The sequence below is a fragment of the Poecile atricapillus genome, chromosome 2 (assembly GCF_030490865.1).
Source record: "Poecile atricapillus isolate bPoeAtr1 chromosome 2, bPoeAtr1.hap1, whole genome shotgun sequence".
In the NCBI taxonomy this organism is placed as follows: domain Eukaryota; kingdom Metazoa; phylum Chordata; class Aves; order Passeriformes; family Paridae; genus Poecile; species Poecile atricapillus.
Genome location: NC_081250.1, coordinates 106457672 through 106479155, shown reverse-complemented (window position 1 = coordinate 106479155; position 21484 = coordinate 106457672). Strand labels below are relative to the sequence as shown.

The window sequence follows — 21484 nt, the reverse complement described above, 5'->3', positions numbered from 1 at the left end:
GCTAGACCAAACTCTTCCCAGTCTCAGTCCATCTTCTAATAGATTAGGATGGGTTTTTTTAGTAATTTGTAAATAGCAAATATTTCTCGTTCTCTATTTTTGATGCGGTACCCCTACCATGGATTAAGCCATGAATGTCAGACATCAAATAAGCATGGAAAAAAACTAAAGAACTAGAGAGTTCATTATTTCTAGGGAAAACAGGTACTGATTTTACCCCTTAAGTACAACAGAGCATACTTCCATACTTACCATGATTTTTGGCTTAACAACAAAGTCCTTTTGTCCTCCAACCTGAATATGTTTCTTCATGACACTGAAGTTATTGAAGCGGCAGATGAGGAGGCCGCTGCTGTTGGTCCGCAGATTAAAATCTACATCTTCACAGAAATACCTGGACATTAAACACAAGATCACTGAAACAGCTGTGTGGCTGCTGTGCACGAGCATTCACACACCCCCTGCTGAAATGCACCAGTATGGGCTCAGCAGAGATTTTTGGAGATCATCTGATATGATGCCACTACAAATTTTCTGCAGAGCTCTGAAGACTCATTCCTTCAATGTACTCCTGGTTGAGGAAAGCTGCTGATCTAAACCAAAACTAGTCTTCACTTTTCAGTGTGCCTGTGTGCTTCTTCCCCACACCAAATCTGGCTTGCACTCTCATGCTCATCACACACTGGCATCAATCATTTCCTCCCCACCCTTTACTTTTTTTTTTTTAAATTCTTTTTATGTTTGGGGTTTTTGTATTACATATTTTGGACTTGACAGAAGCTCTGCAGTGACCAATTTCCACTTCTGAACAAGCCAGTTCCATATGACATATTTCTCCATAAACTGGAATCGGGGGAAAATACGGCTTTAACAATTATTTGGCTATGGGAGAAAAAGCTGCTGGGAAGCAACCTTAGTCCTCCACTATTCATGATGTTGTCATTCACTTCTATGGGCTGACTCCCACCTCATGATTCAACCTGGCACAGAATGTGAAATCATGAGCTCCAAAACTCACACCAGCTTGCACTGATAGGCTACAGTTCCTCACTGAAACACACAGGATCCCTGAAAACAGCAGCAGCAGCCCAAGGTAAGAAGCCCCAGGGCTGTTCATGGCCAGCAGAGACAGAGGAAAAATTGGGTATTTCTTCAATCTGTGATGAGAGCTAGCAATAAAGGCCCATGATATGGGTGCTTTATTGCAAATGCTTTAGAATGAAGTTAGGTGAGGAGGGGGAGTGGAAAGGAAGGAAATAGTAGAAAGTAATTTTTTCATCTGTTTTTCTTGCAAACTCAAGTGGCAACAGAGAGGACAGGTATCTCTGAATGAAATACAAGGAATCCCTCCTCTTAGGCACTTTGGAAGCTCCCCATTCTTCCTGTAACTGATGCCATTTTGACTTCTTTCTTTACTTCGGGTGTCCCAATTATTTTTTCTCCCAGAGTTTCTTTTTTCGTCATTTTTTTCAGTCCTCTGAAGCTCTTCCTTGCCCTTGATCTGCCTTCCCCAGGTTTTCTTGGCTTATGGCAGGTTTATTTTGATGCCTTACTCATTCAGATGAAATTTATATCATGTGGTGTTTTATTTTTGTGATTGTGCACTCATTACCTAAGGCAGGATCTTTCTGTTTATCTCAGGAGCATTCAGAAACATTGTGACAAGGTTCTTATCAAGTCAATACACTATTTTTCCACAGATGTGTATGTAATGCCTACCTGTTTAGATCATATTGCACATTCTGGGTCAGGTCTATGTTGAGCAGTATAAAATCACGCACGTGGCACCTGGAGAATGGGGCCTTTGATTTCCTGGTGTTCAGCTTGCTGTTCCATTTCTGAACACCCAGTATTGCATAATGAACAATTTTGGGGGTGGCTTCAATGTGTTGGAGGACGCTTTTCAAAGACACATTCTTGCTGAAACCCCCAGGCTCCAGGGACTGGCTGCAAAACATGATCATACACAACATACCAACGTATTTTATTATTTTTATATTACATACACTGCCTATACATACATATGTGTGAATTAAAAGGACCAAAAAATTCCATTGACAACTGGGAATGTTTACTCCAGATGCTATAAAAATAGATACATAAATTAAGAATTTTTCAGCAGCAGGCAACTAATTTTACCCCATCAATGCAGCCATTCAGAAAATGAGCCTTTTAGTAGAATAAGTTCTTACACAGCAATTTGGGAAGGAAAAAGAAGTCACCTTACACACAATTTCTGGAATGCTATTTTCTCTGTACTGCACAGTGTAAGAACTGAGAAGGTCAAGAGCTTAATGCCTTCTAAGTTCCCCAAATAAACTGTTTGCTCTGAGAAACAGAAATGGAATCAAAACAAAGTAACATATTGAAAACTCACTCAAACAGTCGCTAGGAACAAGAGTGGCTCTAGGCAAAGAACAAACACAAGCAGAGGTCTGTTGGTGGTACTGACAAAAATCTAAGGGCACAGTCATGTGGAAGTGTTCAACAGCAGGTGGTGGAATGTTGGTGGTCAACAAGACAAACATATGGCCAAACATCCTGCTGCTCTGAGTACCCTGCCAGATGTTGGAGATGAGCCTCGGTCACAGATGTGCTGCTGTCAGTGCTGGATCAGTGCAAGGACCCAGCGTGGGTGGTACCAACCTGGACTGCTCGTGGAGGCTGTGCATGTTCCACAGGACACAGGAGTCGTCCATGACCACAATGAAGGGCCACACGCACTGGCGCTTCACTCCCAGCTCCTCCAAGCGGTTTCGTTCCAGTTCTAGGTTGTGGTAGGAAAGTTCCTTAATAAGAAACCTGGCAGCACCTGAGGAAATACCATAAGGAAGACATACAGACATTTTTAGTAGACTTTGTCACTCTTTCCAGAGAAAGGTAACACAAACATCTGCAGTCATTACCCTTTTTGAACTTAGCGCTCATAACACCTTAGTTTATAAAGAAATCTATATGTCCCTTTTTCAGTGTGATTAAATCTAAAAGGCAGATTCCAAGAAGACTGGATGCTTTAAGATACTCTGCAGAACACAATTTTGTGGGCATTAATAACCTAACTTGAACCACGAAGAGGATAAGATCCTAAAACTGAAGCTACCTAAAACTTCTTGCAGAATAAACTCAGCATCCATGAAAACAAATTCCAAAGTTCAAGCCCCCAGGGTTCAGCTGCAGTTAATATTTACCTTCTGCTAACTAAAATGTTGCAATTTGAATATGTGTAAAACATCTAGAATGAACATTTACACAGCAGGGTTGAGTAAAATGAGTCTATATGGCCCATAAAACATCAAGATTTTAAGCAGAGAAGGCAGTGATCCATGCAAACATATATTCCATGCCCCTGACAGCAGATCTTCCACATTTTTGCACAGACATTGCTGCTATTATCACAGCAGGTATGTGAGCAGCAGCTGCAATGTTTCCTGCCACAGCATGGTCCACATTGTCCAGTGTAGATTTTGATACCTTCACAGCATTGATGGTGTCTCTTACCAACTCCAGCGTTGTTGAACATGCCTGGCAGGACAAGCATGATGTGGTTGGGCCAGTATTTTCGATAAAGTGGCATTTCGTACTCCTTGACTACCAGGAGGTGCAGGTGGCTGATGCCTTCCATGGCGTGGTAGAGATTCAAGAGTCCATGTTCATGACGTCCACTTGATGGTGTGAAGATAGGACTCTTGACTGCATTCAAATTCTGCTGGAACACAAGATATTTTGGCAACATTAGATTAAAAAGCAGGTTATTCCTGATAGGCACTTCTAGTTGTGTATTTTTTATACCAGATTTTAAGATCACCGATTACTGCAGTACATAGGAGCTGGACACTAGGAACAGAAAAAAGAATTTTGCACTCAAAAAACCCATTCTAAGAATAGTCAGGCAAGATTTACACAGAGGACTTTAAAACAAAAAGACAACAGGAAAAAACCTCCCCCCATTTAATTTGCATATGTATGTCAAGCTGACTGCATGCAGCAGATGGGTAAGAGCGGCACGCACCTTGTCAGAAACGAGTGGGAGTCGCATGCTTTCAAGATGTTTTCCCTGTTTGCTGAAGACAAAGTGGTTCTCTTTGGACTTGGGGATTATAAAATGCAGCTGAACCTCTTCTCCCAGCATAGAGGATGAAAACGTGAATGCATGCAGAGTGGAGTCAGACACCTGAATACAAACAAGCAGCAAAAAGAGATTTCCAAGCATACACATAAGGAGTATGTAAGGAGAAGGAGCTCTTACAGTCACAGTACTGGAAGCCATCAGAGAAGGACATCCAAACCACTCTCTTTCAGTAATCATTTTCCTCACAATAAGGTACATTCTTTAGGCCTTGCTATTAAAGGAATCAGCTCTCTGTACCAGTAATGGTCTTTGGCCAAACTGGACTCTTCTGAAGTCCATTTCAGCTAGGAATTATTTATCAGTATTTGCAAAGTCAAATATATAGATACACACACACACACTAGGGAAAGAACTGTCCAAAACAATTTCCCCAGAAGATTCAAAGAGCAGTGCAGCATGTGGGGGTGCCTCCACAGCAGCATGCACTGTCATTCAGACACCTCAGCAGCAGCACTACTGTATTGGTACCAGGATAGTATTTTTCCTGTGGCAATACTCTCCTAAGTAGTTGTGCAACCAAAGCAGACCACACTATTAACAAGGCTATGAAGAATCTGGGTGAGTTTAAGTTTGCACAGCACTTCACTGAACCATGTAAGTGTATACAAATGCCTATGCAGCTGATAGATTTCATCCTACAAAAGCATCTGTCTTACTTCAAAGTCAAATCACTTACACTTACCATTGAGCTTTCTATAATCTTTGCTAAAAATGGAAATAATTAGCCTAAGATGGAAAGTGCAAGGGACTTTATTTAGGTTCTGTTAAAGCATTTTAGAATCTCTCTCCCTTCATAATGTTTGCTATCCAATGACTCCCCTTTGAAAGTGTAATTTCCCTGAGCTTAATTATCTTAATTCTATATACACAGCTCACACTGGCACATACAAGTAGATGTTTTTATTTATTGGTACTAGTTACATTTAACCACATGCACAAAGATGAGTGGAGGGAACAAGAGATATCTTTGGAGAGGATTTCCTTCTGTCAACAGACTTAATGACGAATGAGGTTTAGATCAGACCTGCTGGTGCTGCTCTGAGGGAAGTGACACTGTGCACTGCCAGGTTGGGGTGTCTAGGCTGCCATATCTTAATAGCAAATTGCTGGAAAACATTAGCAAGCAAGGAAGGAATGAATTGAGATAAGAAACTTCAAGGTAAACTGCTGCTGGTGGTTAAGAAATAATGTGTGAGGTATTAACCAGGAATAATCTTACTCGCCAGTCTCCTGTGAGCATAATTGTTTGCTTTAGAAACTAAAGTTTTTTTTAACTTGACAGATTAAAATGTTCATTTCTGTCCAGTGACTCATAAGCACCTGATGAGAAGGATGCACAGTTACATACAAAGTGAGGAAGAAATAGACCTTGCCATCTCCCATCACAGGTGTGGATGGCTGGCATTTAGGTTAGACAAGCATTTCTCTTAATTTTTTCAGCCTTCTCCCATGAGACACTGCAAACCCTCTGGGCAGGCTGAATAATGCTTTGGCTTGAGAAAACTAATCACAATATTCACACTTTGCCAGAGGCAGCTGTAGAAGAAAACTGTTCATTCAGAACGTGGCAGACACAGTTGTTGCTGCTGGGTCTGTAGCTCAATATCTCCCCTGAGAATGGAAGAATTAAACAATTCCATCTTGGGGAAGGTGAAAGCACGAGTCCTGAGATGAGAGCAGTGTGCCTGGAGAGACCACAATAAAAAAACAAGGATGCTGTTTACCCTCAGATCTTGACACCAACCTGTGCAGCAGGATTAATGTCCATGTACTGATGGCACTGCTCACAGTGATGGAAGGTGTTGTAAGCTGCATATTTAGTCAGCATCATGGACACGGTCTCCCTTTTCTTAGGTTCCTCTGATTTTGTTTCTTTGCTTGTTTCTGTGCACAAAGAAAAGAAGTAGTAGAAATTTAAGGAGCCTTAAAAAACAGAGATTGTGATCCTGGTAAAAACTGTAAAGAATACATAAATTATTTTTTTTCATTTAATTTTGGAGATTAAAGGCTCTTGTGAATTTGTGTTCAAATGAACCAATAAACACTGAGTGTCTCTGTAGGAAAGCATTCCTAAAAAATTCGACATTTTACTTACCTTGTTTCACTCTTGAGAGTTGTTCTGTGTATACAGGGCTTATATTTCTGTATTTAGGGTCATGCACACTCAGGTCAAAAGATATTTTGCTGAAGATCTCAATGTCTGGCCAGTGGTCATTGCTAGACTGAGTAATTTCGCTGTTTTCTGTATGATCTGCAACAACACACTTCAGGTAAGCCAAGTCAGATACCCACCAAATGATGTTTGTGTTATGATTGCTGCTTTACAATTGCACTGGAACTCACACAGGCACACATACATAGAATGACATCTTTGAACATCATAAATATTACCAGTGAAATTACAACTCACACCAAGCCATTTCAAAGAAATGGCAATTCTTTAAAAACTGCAAGCAGGAGAAGGAGCCTCCTAGGTATCTTTCTGCACTGTTCCTCATCATACCTGCTGAGGTATATTTCACTCTGGTTTAAGCATAAAATGCTCAGATGAATGGTCTTATTTGTGCAGAAGGCACGGGTATAGTAGTTTCGAGCCTCTCTGTGATGGAATGAAGAGCACAGGGTAAATAAGAAGCAAAAGTATCCAAAGGCAGAAAGAAGGAGAGAGGCTGTATGAACTATGTATGAACTAGTAGCTGGCAGTACCTGATAAAGGCAGTAGAAGACACTAACTTTACAGAATAGGATGTGGCCAGCAAGGATCAAACTTTTCTGCATTGATCCAAGAAATAAGTCTAAAGTAGAAAATCAAGTTTAAGCAATGGGAATGGTAGAAAACACTGGTCAAAGAAAACAACTTTGGAATGCAGCTTGAACATGAGTCAATTCAGGTCAAAATGAGATGGAAGAACACACTAAAGTAGCTGTAACTGAGGTTACTGATTTTAGAAAAGTGAATTCAGGTGAAATGAAGGTTGAGTCTATGGGCAAGCACATGTTCACCCTACCCTAATGCAAGAAGAAACAGTAATCTACAGAGCTCTGAGTCCGTTACTTTGACCTGGGTAATATTCAAAATTTGGAGAGGCTAAAGGAAGTAATTAGAGATGTTGAATTAAATTAAAAATATGACAAAATGCAAATCGGTTGACTAAAGAAATCCTGTGCTACTTTCATTATATGGCTATGAAATACCTATTTCTCTGAACAAAGGAAATGCAATGAATGTTATCCTTCTGGACACAAGTACTTGGTATGATACTATTGGACAAATTATTAATACAGCTAAAGAAAATGGAGACAGGGTATGGTCTGTAAATTTGAAGAGTTGACTAAATAGAAGATGGCAGCATATAACATTGTAAGCATTAAGGCAGGTGAGATTAGCAATGAAGTTAAAAGGTCAGTAGAGTACTGTTTAATATTCTCACTAATGTCACCAGCTTAAACAAAAAAGTTTAAGCTTAAACTTTTGTTTAAGTTTGCTGGTGGCACACTCCTAAGAGTCATTGTCAACATGGAGAAGGAATCAAAGATCAGCTGGAAAGAATCCAATGCCCTTGGAAACTGAAACAACAAAAACTTGGTGATATTTAACAGAAAAAATGTGAGTCATATGTACATTTAAGCATTTCTGCAGCAGGTTGGGAGCTCCTTGGTTGGAAATGACCAAGTTGCTGAGAAACCATGGAGGACAAGCTAAGCATTGATGCCAGTGAAAAGGGAGAATGGAAAAGACTGGTGCAATCATAGGTTTCATCAGTCATGGGGCTTTCAGCGGGGGCAGGGGAATGCATGAGCTGTTGTAGGCTGGGTTGGTTAAACATTCAGTTCTGCTCATCCATGCACCAGAAGGATAAATTGAAAATAGATGTGTAGGCCAGAGTACCAAACTGATAAGGAGAATAAAGAGCCTGTCATTTGTGAGAATCCTGTAAAAAGATCCAGACTACCCAGATGAATGCTGAAGAGGAGGTAAGATAGCTGCCTGACCACTCCAAAGAAACAAATCTCAAAGAAGAGAAAAATTATTTTAATTTAAATTACTACGTGTTTTTGGTCCCAAGGAGAACGTGTATAAATGGGACAGAAACATATTTGGGGTGGAGAATAAAGCAGTATTTAAAATAATGAAAGCATGAGGGCTCTGGAAAAGCATTCCAACAGAAGCAGTGGGAGCAAAAAAGCCATAACCAAAAACCTCAAGCAAACCCAAACTGCTCTTCTGGAGTTCCATGCATTCCTGGCAAGGGTGTGACACATTGCTGTGATCTCAACGGGGCAGTCGGCAAGATGCAGAACATCTCTTACATTTTCATATTTCATCCTAAGTTCAGTTCTAATAATGAGGGAATAACTGTCCCCAAAGCTCTAAACCAAAGGAAAATATTTTTTCTTTTCTTTTTTTTTTCTTTTTTGCATTTAATAGCACTGTATGAACAGAAATACAAATTAGTCTTTTCAAAGGTTCGACAACAACTACATTTTCAAGATGCCAGTCTAATGGTAATGAGAGTTATGTACCAGAATACCACGAAGAGGACTAATTTTTAAAAGGTTTTGCTCTTCTCAAAGCAAAGTCCTGCCATGGCAGCTAATGGATCTGTGAGATCTGACAAATGAGCACAAATCCAAAGAGGATCCTGCTCCCCTTTATTCTCAGCATAAAACCTGCAAACTGCAGACAGGAGACAATCTTACTGAAAATGGGTATATAACTTAAAAATAAACATAAATAATAGTTAGGTTTCAGCCAGGAACAAAATGTTCTTAAATGTACTATCTGCTTAAAAGCAGCCAGCACTTAAAAACCTGCAAGGAGAGATAACATGAGCAGATATTGCACATTTACAGCTTTGTGCTCACTTTCATTTGAGTGCTACACAAATGTATCAGCCCAAAATACATTTGATAGTTCTCAGATAAGCCCATTATAAAGTTTATTTTCTTAACAATCTATACTGAAATATATGCAGACACCTATAGTCTAGCTACACACTAATGGAGAGGACATGTAGTAGGTGTAATTCATAGTCTTTCAGTGAGCCTAAGAACTTCCTTGCTGAATAATACACAACATAGACTCTTTATGATACATGTTAAGAATACCTGCTAAGTACTTACTGGCATTGATCTCTTCTTCATCATACACATCTACTTCCAACAACCGGATCAGCATGCGGAAGAGAATCCTTAGGAACTGCAAGTATGAACCAGTCTTTCCAACCTGAGCCAGAGATGGAAAAAAGTCTAAATGCCAACCCAAACTACTACAGTGGAAGGGTGAATTTCAGATAAATGCCTCTGGGCTTAGCCCAAAGCTCTGTGTTCAGCTCTGCCTGAAAACACTGCAAGATGTAATACTGCCCACTATACTGAAAACACTTTTACTAAATTGGTCTCTGAGCACAACTTGGTCACAGCCTGTGTCACTTTTGTGTGCAAGGAGATAAGCAGTGGTAACTGCCTCTTTCCTGATGTGCTTAAGGCAATGTTATGCCCAACCATGTGTGTTTCCTTTAGGCTAAAACGTGACATAAAGAATCACCCATCCTCTCCTGACATAAAGCACCACCCTTCCTCTCCTTACCACTTTCAGCATGGACTTAGCCTTAAAATTTGACTTTGATTTTTGACCTCAAAACACATCACCGCAAACTTGGCCCCCTCAGACTGCTAAAAAAGCAGGAGGAAGGAACTGTGCCCTTACTTGTGGTGGTCCTGTCAAAAGCAGCCGCCTGGGGTGAAAAGTCCTGGTGCCAGACGCCTCAACCTGATTGCTGAAGTCTGCGTGGTGCTGCCGGGCTGTCGTCCATTGCCTGTAGTACTGAGACTGCTCTTCACTGCTCATGTCCCTGTGAAGCAGAGGCCTCAGAGAGCTCAGCCAAGACACGTCAGCATGAGGCAGGAGGGAAGAGGAGGAAGGCAGATTCCCATTTTTCTGCGAGCTCAGGAGGCAGTACGCAGCTTTGGACAGGATGACGATGCGTGGCAGCGCCACACGGAGAGCCCTGCTGTCCTTGGCTGACTGGGCAGGCCACTGAAAGGTCTGGGAGACTGAAGACAGTGAGGAGAGTTTGGGAGTGGTGCTGCTCGCCATCTGGTTACCCAGAGAGTCACACTCTTGTTTCAGGGTTTCTCTGGCTGTGAAACTGGAGTAAGCTCCCTCATCTACTGAGCTGTGTGCCACAGCCTGGAAGTTAAGGGATGGTGCCTGCTTCTGAGACTTGTCTGTGGCACTCGAGGAGCTCACACCATTGTCAGCCAGGGAACCTGGGAAAACAAAAAACAGGCAAGGAAAAGTTACTGACTGATGTAAGAAAACCATGAATTCATTTGATCTATGTGGCAGTCCTAACATACAAATACTTCTGTTCAATGAATGCTGCTGTGGCTTAGGTCAGTGTTTCACCATGTAAAAAGAAATCATTTACATCTGTCTGTCCCTTTGGCTGGAAGGGCGAATGCCCTGCTGCAACATGGTTCAGACTCCAAGTGTTCCATCCTATTCTCTGTATGCTAGCTGTCATTTCCCATCTAGGATTTGGAATCTGATGGTACAACGTTCTGAAAGTCAAGTTTAACAAACCACTGTATACACAGATCAATTGCATCTTCCTTCCTATGGATAACAGAGCATTTATTTCACTGCAACTTGGACATGAATTGGGCTATGTCCCCTCCTCCCTACTTGTCAGGTTTAGTTAGTATATGGGAAGACCTGGTGCATAGTAAAGACCCAGTTCAGCTGTCTTAATACCTCAGACCCATAGGGAAATAAAGGGAAGGAACCAGAATGCAGAATGCAAAGAAGGGAAGGCTTGGTGGGAGGTGATGCCTGAAGAGGTAGGATAACACCCAACCATTCTGTTGGTCTTGGCAAGGAGGCAGATATCCATCCTCACCCATAGGTACTCCCAGATTTATAGAGCATTTTTCTATTCCTAGAATTTTGTACTAGCCCCTTTTGCTCTGATTTTTTAGATCTTTTCAGGATCCACTGAACAAAGCTAGCAACAAATGTGAAAGGTAAGTTAAAAAATCAAAATCACAAGGGATGCTTAGCTATGGCATACCATCTCTCCCAATGAAGCACCGTCTCCTTTTAGCAGTAGACAGGAAAATTGCTCACTGTGTGAAGAATCTGCAACTAACATTTCATTGTCTAGCCTGCAGCTGGATCCAACTAAGCAACCCGAATTTGAGAAAACGTCTCACTGTTTACATCCGAATTCCAATGATGCAGGAATAAAGACTTCTTTTTCAGACCAGCAGCAGAGTGACTGACCTGAGGTTCCAGTGACAGCACTGCTGTTGCTCTGGGGCCGGTCCAAGTCTATCAGCAGCTCATCAGAGTCATTCTCACTACCATTTGTCTTCTCCTGCTCCTTCTCACTGAGGTCAAGAGCTACAATAGGCCCTCGAATTGCCTCCTTGGAAACATAGCAGCACGCCAGGCCTACTTCTTGCTCTAACGCAGTACGGGTTAAGTAGCTGGAGTCAATTAGTCGAAGATCACAGTATTTCAACGACCTAGGAAAGCCAACACAAATGAAAAAAGAAGTTTTGTTTTCTCTGACTTTGAAGAACACTCCCTATCTTTAATTCCTTCCTAAATATTCATGAACAATTTTATTACATATAAAATAATTTTAAAATATTCAGCACGTAAGTTGCGCTCCTCGGTAATTTGCAGACACTTACTGACCCACACAGTAGAGTAATATGACTTTTCACAAACTGCACTTTCCAAACCTTTAAAGGGTTCCTAAATAAAGTACAAAAATACACCTCTTTTGTGAAAAGACAGCTAGATGGTATCAAACCCAACTTATCTAAACATGTTCAAGAGCAATCATATTGAAAGAGTAATAGCAGCACCTGGGGAAAGTCTCTCCCAGCGGGTCTTTGCCAGTGAGAATAACAATACAAGGTAAACCTTCCAGATCCTGGTAGGTGCGTGGAATCCAGTCATCCTGCTCATTGCCCCTCCAAGCCTGTGAACAGAGAACATTCCAGTCACACCTAAATGACATCTTCTCTTCAGTTGTTTCCTTTTTTTCATAAGTTCCTGCTTTTGCTTTGTATATAGGGCTTGCTTACTTAATGGCCAACAGGAAGGAGACCTTGGGTGCAGGCATGCATTTGTTTTCTGGTAGCCAAGTGTTAGCCAAGCATTAAATGCAAAGAAAATGAGTGTATAGCATATGTTATTCAGTGCTGGAAATATTCACCTGGTGGGGTATTAGTGTGGTCTGTCAGAGAAAAAAAGCAGCCGATGCGTTCAGTTTGGCACAGATAAAAGATATGAAAGTAAAGATAAAGTAAGACTTTAAAGTGAAGTATGAAAATGGGCCAATGAACCTTGTTTAATTGTTTTGTACAATGAAAGATTACGTGACAGAAACACATTTCACCTTTCCCTGGAGGTCATCCCCCCCAAAAAAACTCCTTACCTACAGTCTATCAAGGACCAAGACCACAAAACTGCACCATTTCCCCTTAGCACTGGAAAGGTTGGTAGCATCAGTCCCATGTCCTTACACCCTTCAGTTCCCCTGGTTCAGTAGAGCTTACTGAAAAATTTATTTATCCAATTACTTAGCAGTATCTAATGACTTAGTAAAGCACCCGCAGCAACAGAGAGAGAATTTGTAGCTCAACAAGGTTAGTCCAGCTGTGTGTTCTCCTGCCTCTCCAAATGATCAAGGTGTTTCTGAAAGCCCGTGATTAGAAAGTGAAATAGGGGAAGACAATTTTTCTTTTGATTTTCCTTGATTTTCTTTTTGCTAGCATAAGAGCCTAAAAAGAATGAGTGCCCAGGGCTTTGAGCTGTTTGAACTTGTATCCAGAAGATGTATTTCTTGACCATCTTTCTCAGGAAGGTCAGGGAGGTGCAACCCTCAGGGCTCCTTCTTTCTTGAATGCTTCCCAAATGCTTAAAGGGTATGCTATGACAGCATCCCTGGTCAGTGAAATTGTTATTTAAATTGTCTTCCATCTCTTGTTTCATTCTGTACCTCTGGCTCCATGATGGAGAGGAATAGCTGGTCTGGCTGACCAGCAGGCTTGTCTGACAGAGAGGGGAGCAATGCAGCCACCAGCACTGCAGACACAGCTGCCCACCATCCCTGCCCTGCTGTGGCATCACACATGCTGCTAATGCCTGAGAGAGAGGCTAAGTTAAGTCACACTTTTCAGCTGGGTTCACTAACACCCATAAAGTTTCCCTCCCTGCCTCTGAAAATGGTCATGATGAGGTCTCATCCTTCCTGCAACCAAGAGTATTTATTGGTGGGACCACATTTTGAGCCTCAGCACTCAGCAGCCTCGTATTGCTCTCTCCCCATACACACATCAAAAAAAGGCAGGCAACCCATTGCCCCTTTTTTTAATGTAGTGAGGTCAATTCATGAAGTGGGTTTGGCTACTTGAACCATGCTCTTGTAAATCCATGCAAAATTTTAGGCTGGTGCAGATATGCTAGGCATATATGCATGTAGCCTCCTCAGGCTGTCAGCATGCAGGGGGTTGAGGAAAGAAATCCGTGACAAACAGCATACTTTACCAGTTATCAGGAGGGCAGAAGATGGATGAACAGAGCAGACAACAGATACACTAGACAGACAAATAAGTTGGTGGAAATAATTAGTTTGCCTACAGAGATCTGAGCTCTGCTTTTAGAGATGAACCCTATGTGATGCATGCCGTTATTCAACTTTAAGAAGTGAAGTAACAGCTGGTGTTTGACTTCATGGACCAGAAACAGTTTAGGTTTGTTCCAAGTCTCTCTATCTTTTATGATCAAAGTACAGAAATGCATTCACAGCAACAGATACAACACCCGCCCTTTTCCCTATAGAATAATTAACCTGTAAACTCGTGGGAATAAACACAAAACAACTTCAACAACCAGGTGACTACAGCAAGCACACAAACAAACATTCAGTTTCTGCTAACCTTGAGCCGTGTCACAAAGTGTTTTGCGATCGTGAGCTCCGAGGCAGGATTCCCAAGGAGGATCTCAAAACGATACTGCAGCCCCAGCTTGTCCCTTACTTCCTGTAACCTCTCTTTGGCCAGCATGGCCAGCTGCACTGATGGGACCCGAATGACGAGCATGTGGCCACAGCCATTCTTATCCTTCCCCGGAGACGTGATAAGGTCATCCATTATGCTGAGTGTTTCGGGTGTGCTGTGATCCCTTAGAGAGGCCATGGTGGTGAGGGCCATCAGAGCTTGGGAATATTGCTGGATGAGCAGGTAGCAGCGGATCACCATGCTGTGCAGCCGGGGGTACCTTGGGGAAGACACGGTTCTGCATTAGCACATGCAAAATCACAGCGCTGTCTGAAAATCAGCCAAAATGCAGGACTGCATAGTAAAGAAGTGCCTATTTTTTCCAGCAGCGCTCAAAGAATGAGGTCTTCCATTGTCATAGACAAAAATTTTGAACAAAAATTCTCTGCATTTGCCAAAGTCCTGAGCTCAAGTAACAGGAATTATAAACTTCTGTTACCTTCATCTGGTCCAAAATTTCAGCTAAAGATCTTTGACTTGATGGCGATAAGGAACATCTCAGATCCTATTTATTCCAAAAGCACACACTTATAATTGTTTTGCTTTCCACAAGCTTTTTCTTCCACAAACTTGAGGACCATCATGGCTTCAAGTGGTTTGTGGGAGAAATACTTCATAATTTTTTCACATCTCTCAACATCTTACCAGAAAGTTGGACATACCAATAGGAATTGCTGGTTCTGAGCCAAATCTGAACTTCCATTTTGCCTTTTAACTTACATAGCCAACATCTTTGCTTTCATTACAGCCACATGCAGTGGCAATGAATATGAAATTTAAGAGATATAAAATTAAAACCTACTCAAGCAAAAAAAACCACTCAATTTCTAGACATTTTCCATGAGCTCACTTGCCACCGTAATACAGAGAAACACTACACTATTATGTCTTGAGTGCTGGTCTTATGCCACGTAAGTCCAAGTAACTAATATAACTAGAAGTTCCAAATTTCTCTGGTCTCCTTCTTGCGTAATCTAATAGACAATATGATATCCATTTAAAAGTTTTGGGTTTGTGTTTAGCCAGTAGATACAGTAGTTTGTTCTGCATACCATAAGCCAGTCATTAAGCCAGTAAGTTTTTAAAATACTTTTTACTCTTCCCACCATAGAAATACCCACTGCACTTCTGCTACTAAAACAAATGGAGCCCTTCTTATAATACAAAAATGTCTGCAACATTTTCAGCTTGTAAGCTCACATGCCCAGACAGAATAGCTCAGTTTCTTGAAAAAAAAGCCTAAATTGATAAACTGTGACACAAAAACACATCTTGGCTCCAAGGTAAAGATTCACCTGGCTCCAGGGTAGAGAGGTTGACCTGCCATCAATTTCTAGTATTATCCTAATCTCGTATGATTATTTGCACATACATAAATCCTCCTTCATCTTTTTTCCCACCCACACTTAAACAGAAAGTGATAGGGACCACTATCTCTTCCATTGGATTTGACCGGAAAGAACAGGATAAACCTAAGGAACTGACCCAATTATTATTAAGTATCAATGATTATTAATTATTAATGTTGCCAATTTAACACATTAGATATTTAATTTTTTCTTAATAAATACAGATACATGTACAACTATTATACTGACTTAATTAAAACAGAAAAAAAAGTACTGAACACAGAACAATCCTGTTCTAGTAAATGTGAAAACACAAGACCTATTATTTGAAGTGCTATAAGGGATCTGTCCTGCTGATACGCACAGCAGATTGACTCCACATTGCTGGAAATGACAGTGTTCCCTTCAGTCCTGAAGCAGGCACATTTAATTGTATCTTGGATATGTGCCATGAAAGTAGCTTTTTCAGGCAGCTGCAGGGTACTAACAGGCCCTGAGCTGCAGAAACCAAAACCATGGCCAACTACTGAAATAACAAAAATGTTTCTGAACCAATGTCTCTCACCACCAACAAGAGAGACACCAGAAGTGGTGAGGTATGAACTCTCTGTTACTTTCTGAGTTCAGTGAAGGTGAGCCAAAAGAAGAGAGAAGCACAGCTGAACCCAGATTGCTGCTGAATGGACCTGATCTCTTCTAAAATCAAATTAAGGATATCCACTCCCTTCTTCAACTGCACTAAATTTGTTACAAAAATAAAACTGTACATACTTCATGTTTTCCAAGACCAACATCAAAGGTCATCCTGTCTTCATTCCCCAAAATGGGGCTCATAAAGATGTATCTTTAAGATCCCAACTGGGCAGAATCCCAAGCTTCCATGTTATTATTTACCTTTCTAAAAGTGTGTTGACCATTTTTTCAAAAGTTTCATCACATCTCAAAAGGGGACTTGTGACTCCCCACTGGAGGGATTTGCTGTATTCATTCAAACCAAAGTATAGCTTTTCTTCACTTGCTGCATCGTCCTGTTTCAGACACAAACAGCAAAAAAATATAAGGTGCTCTGGAACACATTTTTATTTCTTGTGTCATTTTAAAAAGTAAATGGAAAACACTTTCCAAACCAAAGAATCCTTTGTTTTCTCTAAGTGACGCTATTTATTTGTTTCAATAAATACAATAAAATGTAAATTTTTTTTTACTTAACTTATTTGCCTACAGCTAGAAAAGACAGGTGTAGGTCCTTTTCAGTATATCTCCTACCTGTGACTGCAGGGGGTTTCTAGAATCCTGCTAATTGTTTTCTGACTCCCTATCTCTGGCTTTATATGTACTGACAACTGTTATCTCATTTCTATTTAGAGTAGAACCTGAAAAGAGAAGGATTATTAATTTTCAAAGTTGTTCTTGATTGTCAGAGTCTACATGCTTTTCTAATGGAAACCACAAATTCTTTTTTTTTTTTTGGAGTGTAAATCTGCAGACAGCTATCAGAAAGGCAGAATATTTGTGTTTCAAATTTCATGAGCCTTTGATGGAAGCACAGCATGTTCTCCAGTGCATTTATATCAGCAGTAATCTCTAGGAATGTAATTAATCATCTACAGTCTCCCTCTTTTTTGTGGCTTATTTTTTTAATCAGAAGACTGGAAGTTGTTAAGTTTTTTTACTTTTGGGAAACAAAAAATTGTCTAGACCATTTTACAGAAGGCCACTACATGGTTTATAGTAGCAATCAACCAAAAAGCAAACTCAGAATATTCATTCACTCTGACATTTTACATTATTTTTTACAGCTTCCACTTCAAGACACTTTGCAGAAACTAATGGTCCACTCAGCATAGTAAAGCAAAATCTGATATAAATACACCAAACAAGTAATAGGAAAAAGTGCTATTTTTAGCAGGTTTATCCAAAACATCCTCAGAATCAGCTGACTGAAATGATGAAAAATGTTAACAGTGCAGAATATCTAACAGGATTTTTCCTCTGCACAATGACAGTACCTACTAAACCAAAACTTGTTAACCTAGCACACAACTTTAATTAGGACTGGGAAAATAATGAACTGACTTGACAGACTATGTGACATATAACTTACAGTCAAAAGTCAGACTCCTTGAAAAAGGAAAGCCAGCTCTGGAGCTTTATGACATGTTTACATAGCTTTGTCTGACCAGAGTGCAGAAAGTGGTTTCTCATCTTGCATGACTGGATAAAGAAATCTGCGTAATTCCTGGTCCTAAATATCAGGTGCTACTTCTACCATCAGTATCTCAAGGCTGTCCACCTAGAATCTGAGAGAATAAGCTCCAGCAGAGGACAAGCTCCCTCCTAACACACACATTTTCTAGATTCTGCTCAGTGTGCATTCCACATTAAAATTCACAGTTAAAATTAACAGCTAAACACTTACCACAGTGTCAGATTGTATCCAATGTACCTCATTGCTAGAGCTGATCCTGGACTGCTGCGTTTGCAGGGCATAAGGGAAAGAGCTGACCTGAAGAACAAGGAGGTTGAATGCTTCAAGCACCTCCCTGCAATTAATAACTCTATCAGCCAGACCATGATTAGGCTCACCATGTGACAGGGAACTTGAAATGGCACTGCAGAAATAAGAATGCAAAGAATTGCCTTACTGACATCCTGAAATTCAATGGATTACTCTCTTCCTACAGAAGAATATCTAAATGACGATGACACAGAGAGCCATAGCTCAAAAAAATCTCTTTAGAAAGGTAAAAGACTTCAAAAAGCACTTGACTGTTCTCTGTGGGTAAACTCAGGAAAACAAGGGAAAACAACAAACACCTAAATAAAGGATTAAAATCTGTTGACAGTGAGAAGGTGGATTAGTGTGACAATTTAAAAAAGCATCACACAGAGGAAACCAAAAATAAGCCAAAGCTGATTAAATCCCTCTTATTAAAAAACACTGTTCCATGAGCTGTGGAGATAGGATATAGTAGCAATTTTATGAAATCCAGTGGCTTTTCCAGTCTGAAACACCAAATTTCTAAGAGGCTGGGAAGCCTGAAAGTCTACCGATGTTCTGATGTTCCGAGCTAATAAAATAGCCTTTACTTCCATCATATATTCAGAAATTCCAAATTCAAAGTATAGCAAAGATAATAAAAAAAATGTGATGGGGAAGACCAAGTAGAAATAATATTGCTTTTGTCTATTTTCAACTGTCCTTCAAGGAGAGTATTTTGCTTATTATAGAATAATAGAATGGTTTGGGTTGGAAGGGACCTTAAACACCATTTAGTTCCAGCCCCTCTGCAATGGGCAGGAACACCTTTCACTGTTTCTGATATTGAAATGAATCCCTCAACTTTATACATTATGTTTAAACCACATTATTCTCCTTAGTTTACTCATGGAACAGGAACATAATAATCAGCTTGACTTATTTCTTTCTTCTTTCAAGACAAAGTTGTGATTTGGTGTGAAGATATGTTTTTATATGTTTGTTTAGACCTAAAGCCAAATTCAATACAGCTGGGTTTTTTTAATCCTTTTGTTACAGAAGCTATGGCATCTTTCTTATGATGCAGACTTAAATGTCTGTAAGCTTTCTCATATCACAAACAACACTATTATCAGGGATAAAAACATGAATGAAAGCACAACCAGCTTGTGAACATGACAGACATTTGGGTTTGAATACAGATAAAGAAGAGGAATAGGAAAGAAAAGACAAGAAGAGCAACGAAATTTGCAAAATCCAGCATTTTCCCCTTGACTTCATGGCACATAACCTAACATAGCACATAACCCTAAAAAGAGTCCTGATAGGCACCCTATAATCTGAAACTAGTCTCACCTCCCTTCAGGTGAATCAGAATTAGATAACAAATATCATGGGCAACCAAAAGAGATTCTTTCCCATTATAAGCCACAAAATGCCTTGAAAATGCCCAGAGAAAGCAATAGGTGTCTAAGATAGTAAGTCTTTTGAAAAAAGGATGATGGAAAGATGCTGGGAGAGGATGGTTCTCCTTCAGCAGATTGAAGCAGCTACCTTGTTAAATCCACATGGGCATTGTCATGAACAAGCACAAAGAGTGTGTAGGGGTTCTGCTTCACTCGCCTCATGAAAACCTCAAATTTAGTTTGAATCTCATTGTCCAGCCGAACCACATATTTCTCAGCTCTCTGATAGGCAGTTCCATTGTCCTCTAGGCCCAAGTCCACAAGCACACCTGTCAAAAAGAAGAATACAACACAAAACTTTTCCTTCGAGCGCATCCAAAAATGAAGGGTCAAAGGGAAGTTGCCATTTGTCTGTCAAACCACTGATAGGCCCCAGTAAGAAGGTGATTATCCAAATGCAATTTCTCTCACAATGGAAATCGAAATGTGCTCCTTGGCTTCTGGATTTCCTCCAAAAAGTGCCTGAAGACCTTTCAAAAACTTCTCACATTATCCAAAAATAGGGGGAAAAAATCAGGGGGCCCCCACAAAGATTTCCAAAGCAGCACTCAGTTGGCTATGCTCCATGATCCTAGGCCAAACTTGCCTACATTAAGGTAATATATTAGTATTGTTTGAGTGAGAAAAAGTTATCCTGACCTTTCCTCTGCAAATATCATTAATTTGTATAAAATTGATTCTCCCTACTATCATATCATGTCGTATTATATAATATCATCATATCATATCATATATCATATATCATCATATCATATCAAATCATACTTTTCATGCTCTGATTCAATGTTTGTGTCAGTACAACTAGTCTTTGGAAAGATATATTACTGTCATATTCACAAATTAGGCATGGTGCAATGTATATGACTTTGAATGTAATTTCAATTAATGAAGTAGGAATAAACAACTCTGAAATATGGGTCAATTAGGTCTTTTCCAGGGTCTTAATGATTTTGTAATTTATTTTTTTTTAAATAAAGTAAAATAAAACACAAACTATGAGGACAAAAGATATATTGGAGCAATTTACTTTTTCTCTTATATCAGTAATGTATCAGTACTGTACAATGTACTGTACCAGTGTCATTACCAGTACTGCTGTAATAGCATCACATAGTGGGGTTTATCAGCCCCTTTCCCCTCCCTTTTACCTGATTGTCGAATCCGCTGAAGGGTTTGCTGCACCAGGACTTCCGAACGGGGCACTATAACGATGAAGTCCACCTTGCTGAAGTGGCCCAGATCCAGGCTCTGATTGCCACTGTCTGCTATAGCACAAACCTGGGACAAGAGCTTTCTGGCAACTGTGAGCTGTGGCTGGTAAATTTGGAAGGTATCAACATCCAAATCTAGAGCGTGTTTGTTTGAAAAAGAAAACAAAACACAACAAGAAACATGTTTACTTTCCCACCCCCCCAGCAAAGCATGACCCTCCACCAAACAGCCTACCCTCTATTATCAGGGGAAAACAAATAAAAAAATCACTCACCAGAATAAATCTCAACAATCTGGAGAGTTTGGTCCAGATCACAAATGCCAACTTTCTTTCTTTGATCAAAATGTGGTAATACATGAGACAAACACAAGTACAGCACTGCCCATTTTTTAAGATGACCTAAGTGTTTTAAGAATTTCTAAAAGTGCAACCCAAGGAAACCTCAATGCCAACACAGTGAAATGCATTCTGTTAAATGAACCAACACATACATAATATGCATGCACATATATAAAGATGTGCATGTGTACGTATAAAAAAAAGCAGAGAGAGAGAGGTACAAAGCTCTAATGTTCTGAAACTTGGATTGACTTGGACTTAATAAACATCAATATCACACTAAATGTGTGAATGCAGAGAACTGAGAGACTGACCAGAGCACTCATGTTTCCTCAAAATAAAAAGCATGTTCCATTTCAGTATTTCCATTAGGTAAATTCTATGTCAAACAATCCATGCTTCATTAACCACTGAGTATTTTCAACTTGC

At 40.2% G+C, this 21484-nt stretch overlaps 1 protein-coding gene across 13 annotated transcripts in view; it reads right to left on the bottom strand.

Moving 5' to 3' along the window:
* GREB1L (GREB1 like retinoic acid receptor coactivator) overlaps nt 1-21484 on the bottom strand; it is a 130995-nt gene that overhangs the window by 5290 nt on the left and 104221 nt on the right. For 9 of the 13 annotated variants that reach the window (XM_058830982.1, XM_058830990.1, XM_058830992.1 and 6 more), the window contains 16 exons: nt 20652-20849; nt 19592-19772; nt 17978-18170; nt 16453-16586; nt 14090-14429; nt 12011-12126; nt 11418-11662; nt 9840-10402; nt 9254-9356; nt 6225-6380; nt 5874-6013; nt 4010-4171; nt 3499-3706; nt 2647-2812; nt 1720-1947; nt 253-394 (listed from right to left, as the gene is read on the bottom strand). In XM_058830982.1, coding sequence (XP_058686965.1) covers nt 253-394; nt 1720-1947; nt 2647-2812; nt 3499-3706; nt 4010-4171; nt 5874-6013; nt 6225-6380; nt 9254-9356; nt 9840-10402; nt 11418-11662; nt 12011-12126; nt 14090-14429; nt 16453-16586; nt 17978-18170; nt 19592-19772; nt 20652-20849 — 3275 coding nt within the window. The remainder of the gene's footprint in view (nt 1-252; nt 395-1719; nt 1948-2646; nt 2813-3498; nt 3707-4009; nt 4172-5873; nt 6014-6224; nt 6381-9253; nt 9357-9839; nt 10403-11417; nt 11663-12010; nt 12127-14089; nt 14430-16452; nt 16587-17977; nt 18171-19591; nt 19773-20651; nt 20850-21484) is intronic. The other 4 variants (XM_058830986.1, XM_058830993.1, XM_058830989.1 and 1 more) reach the window with 1 other exon arrangement.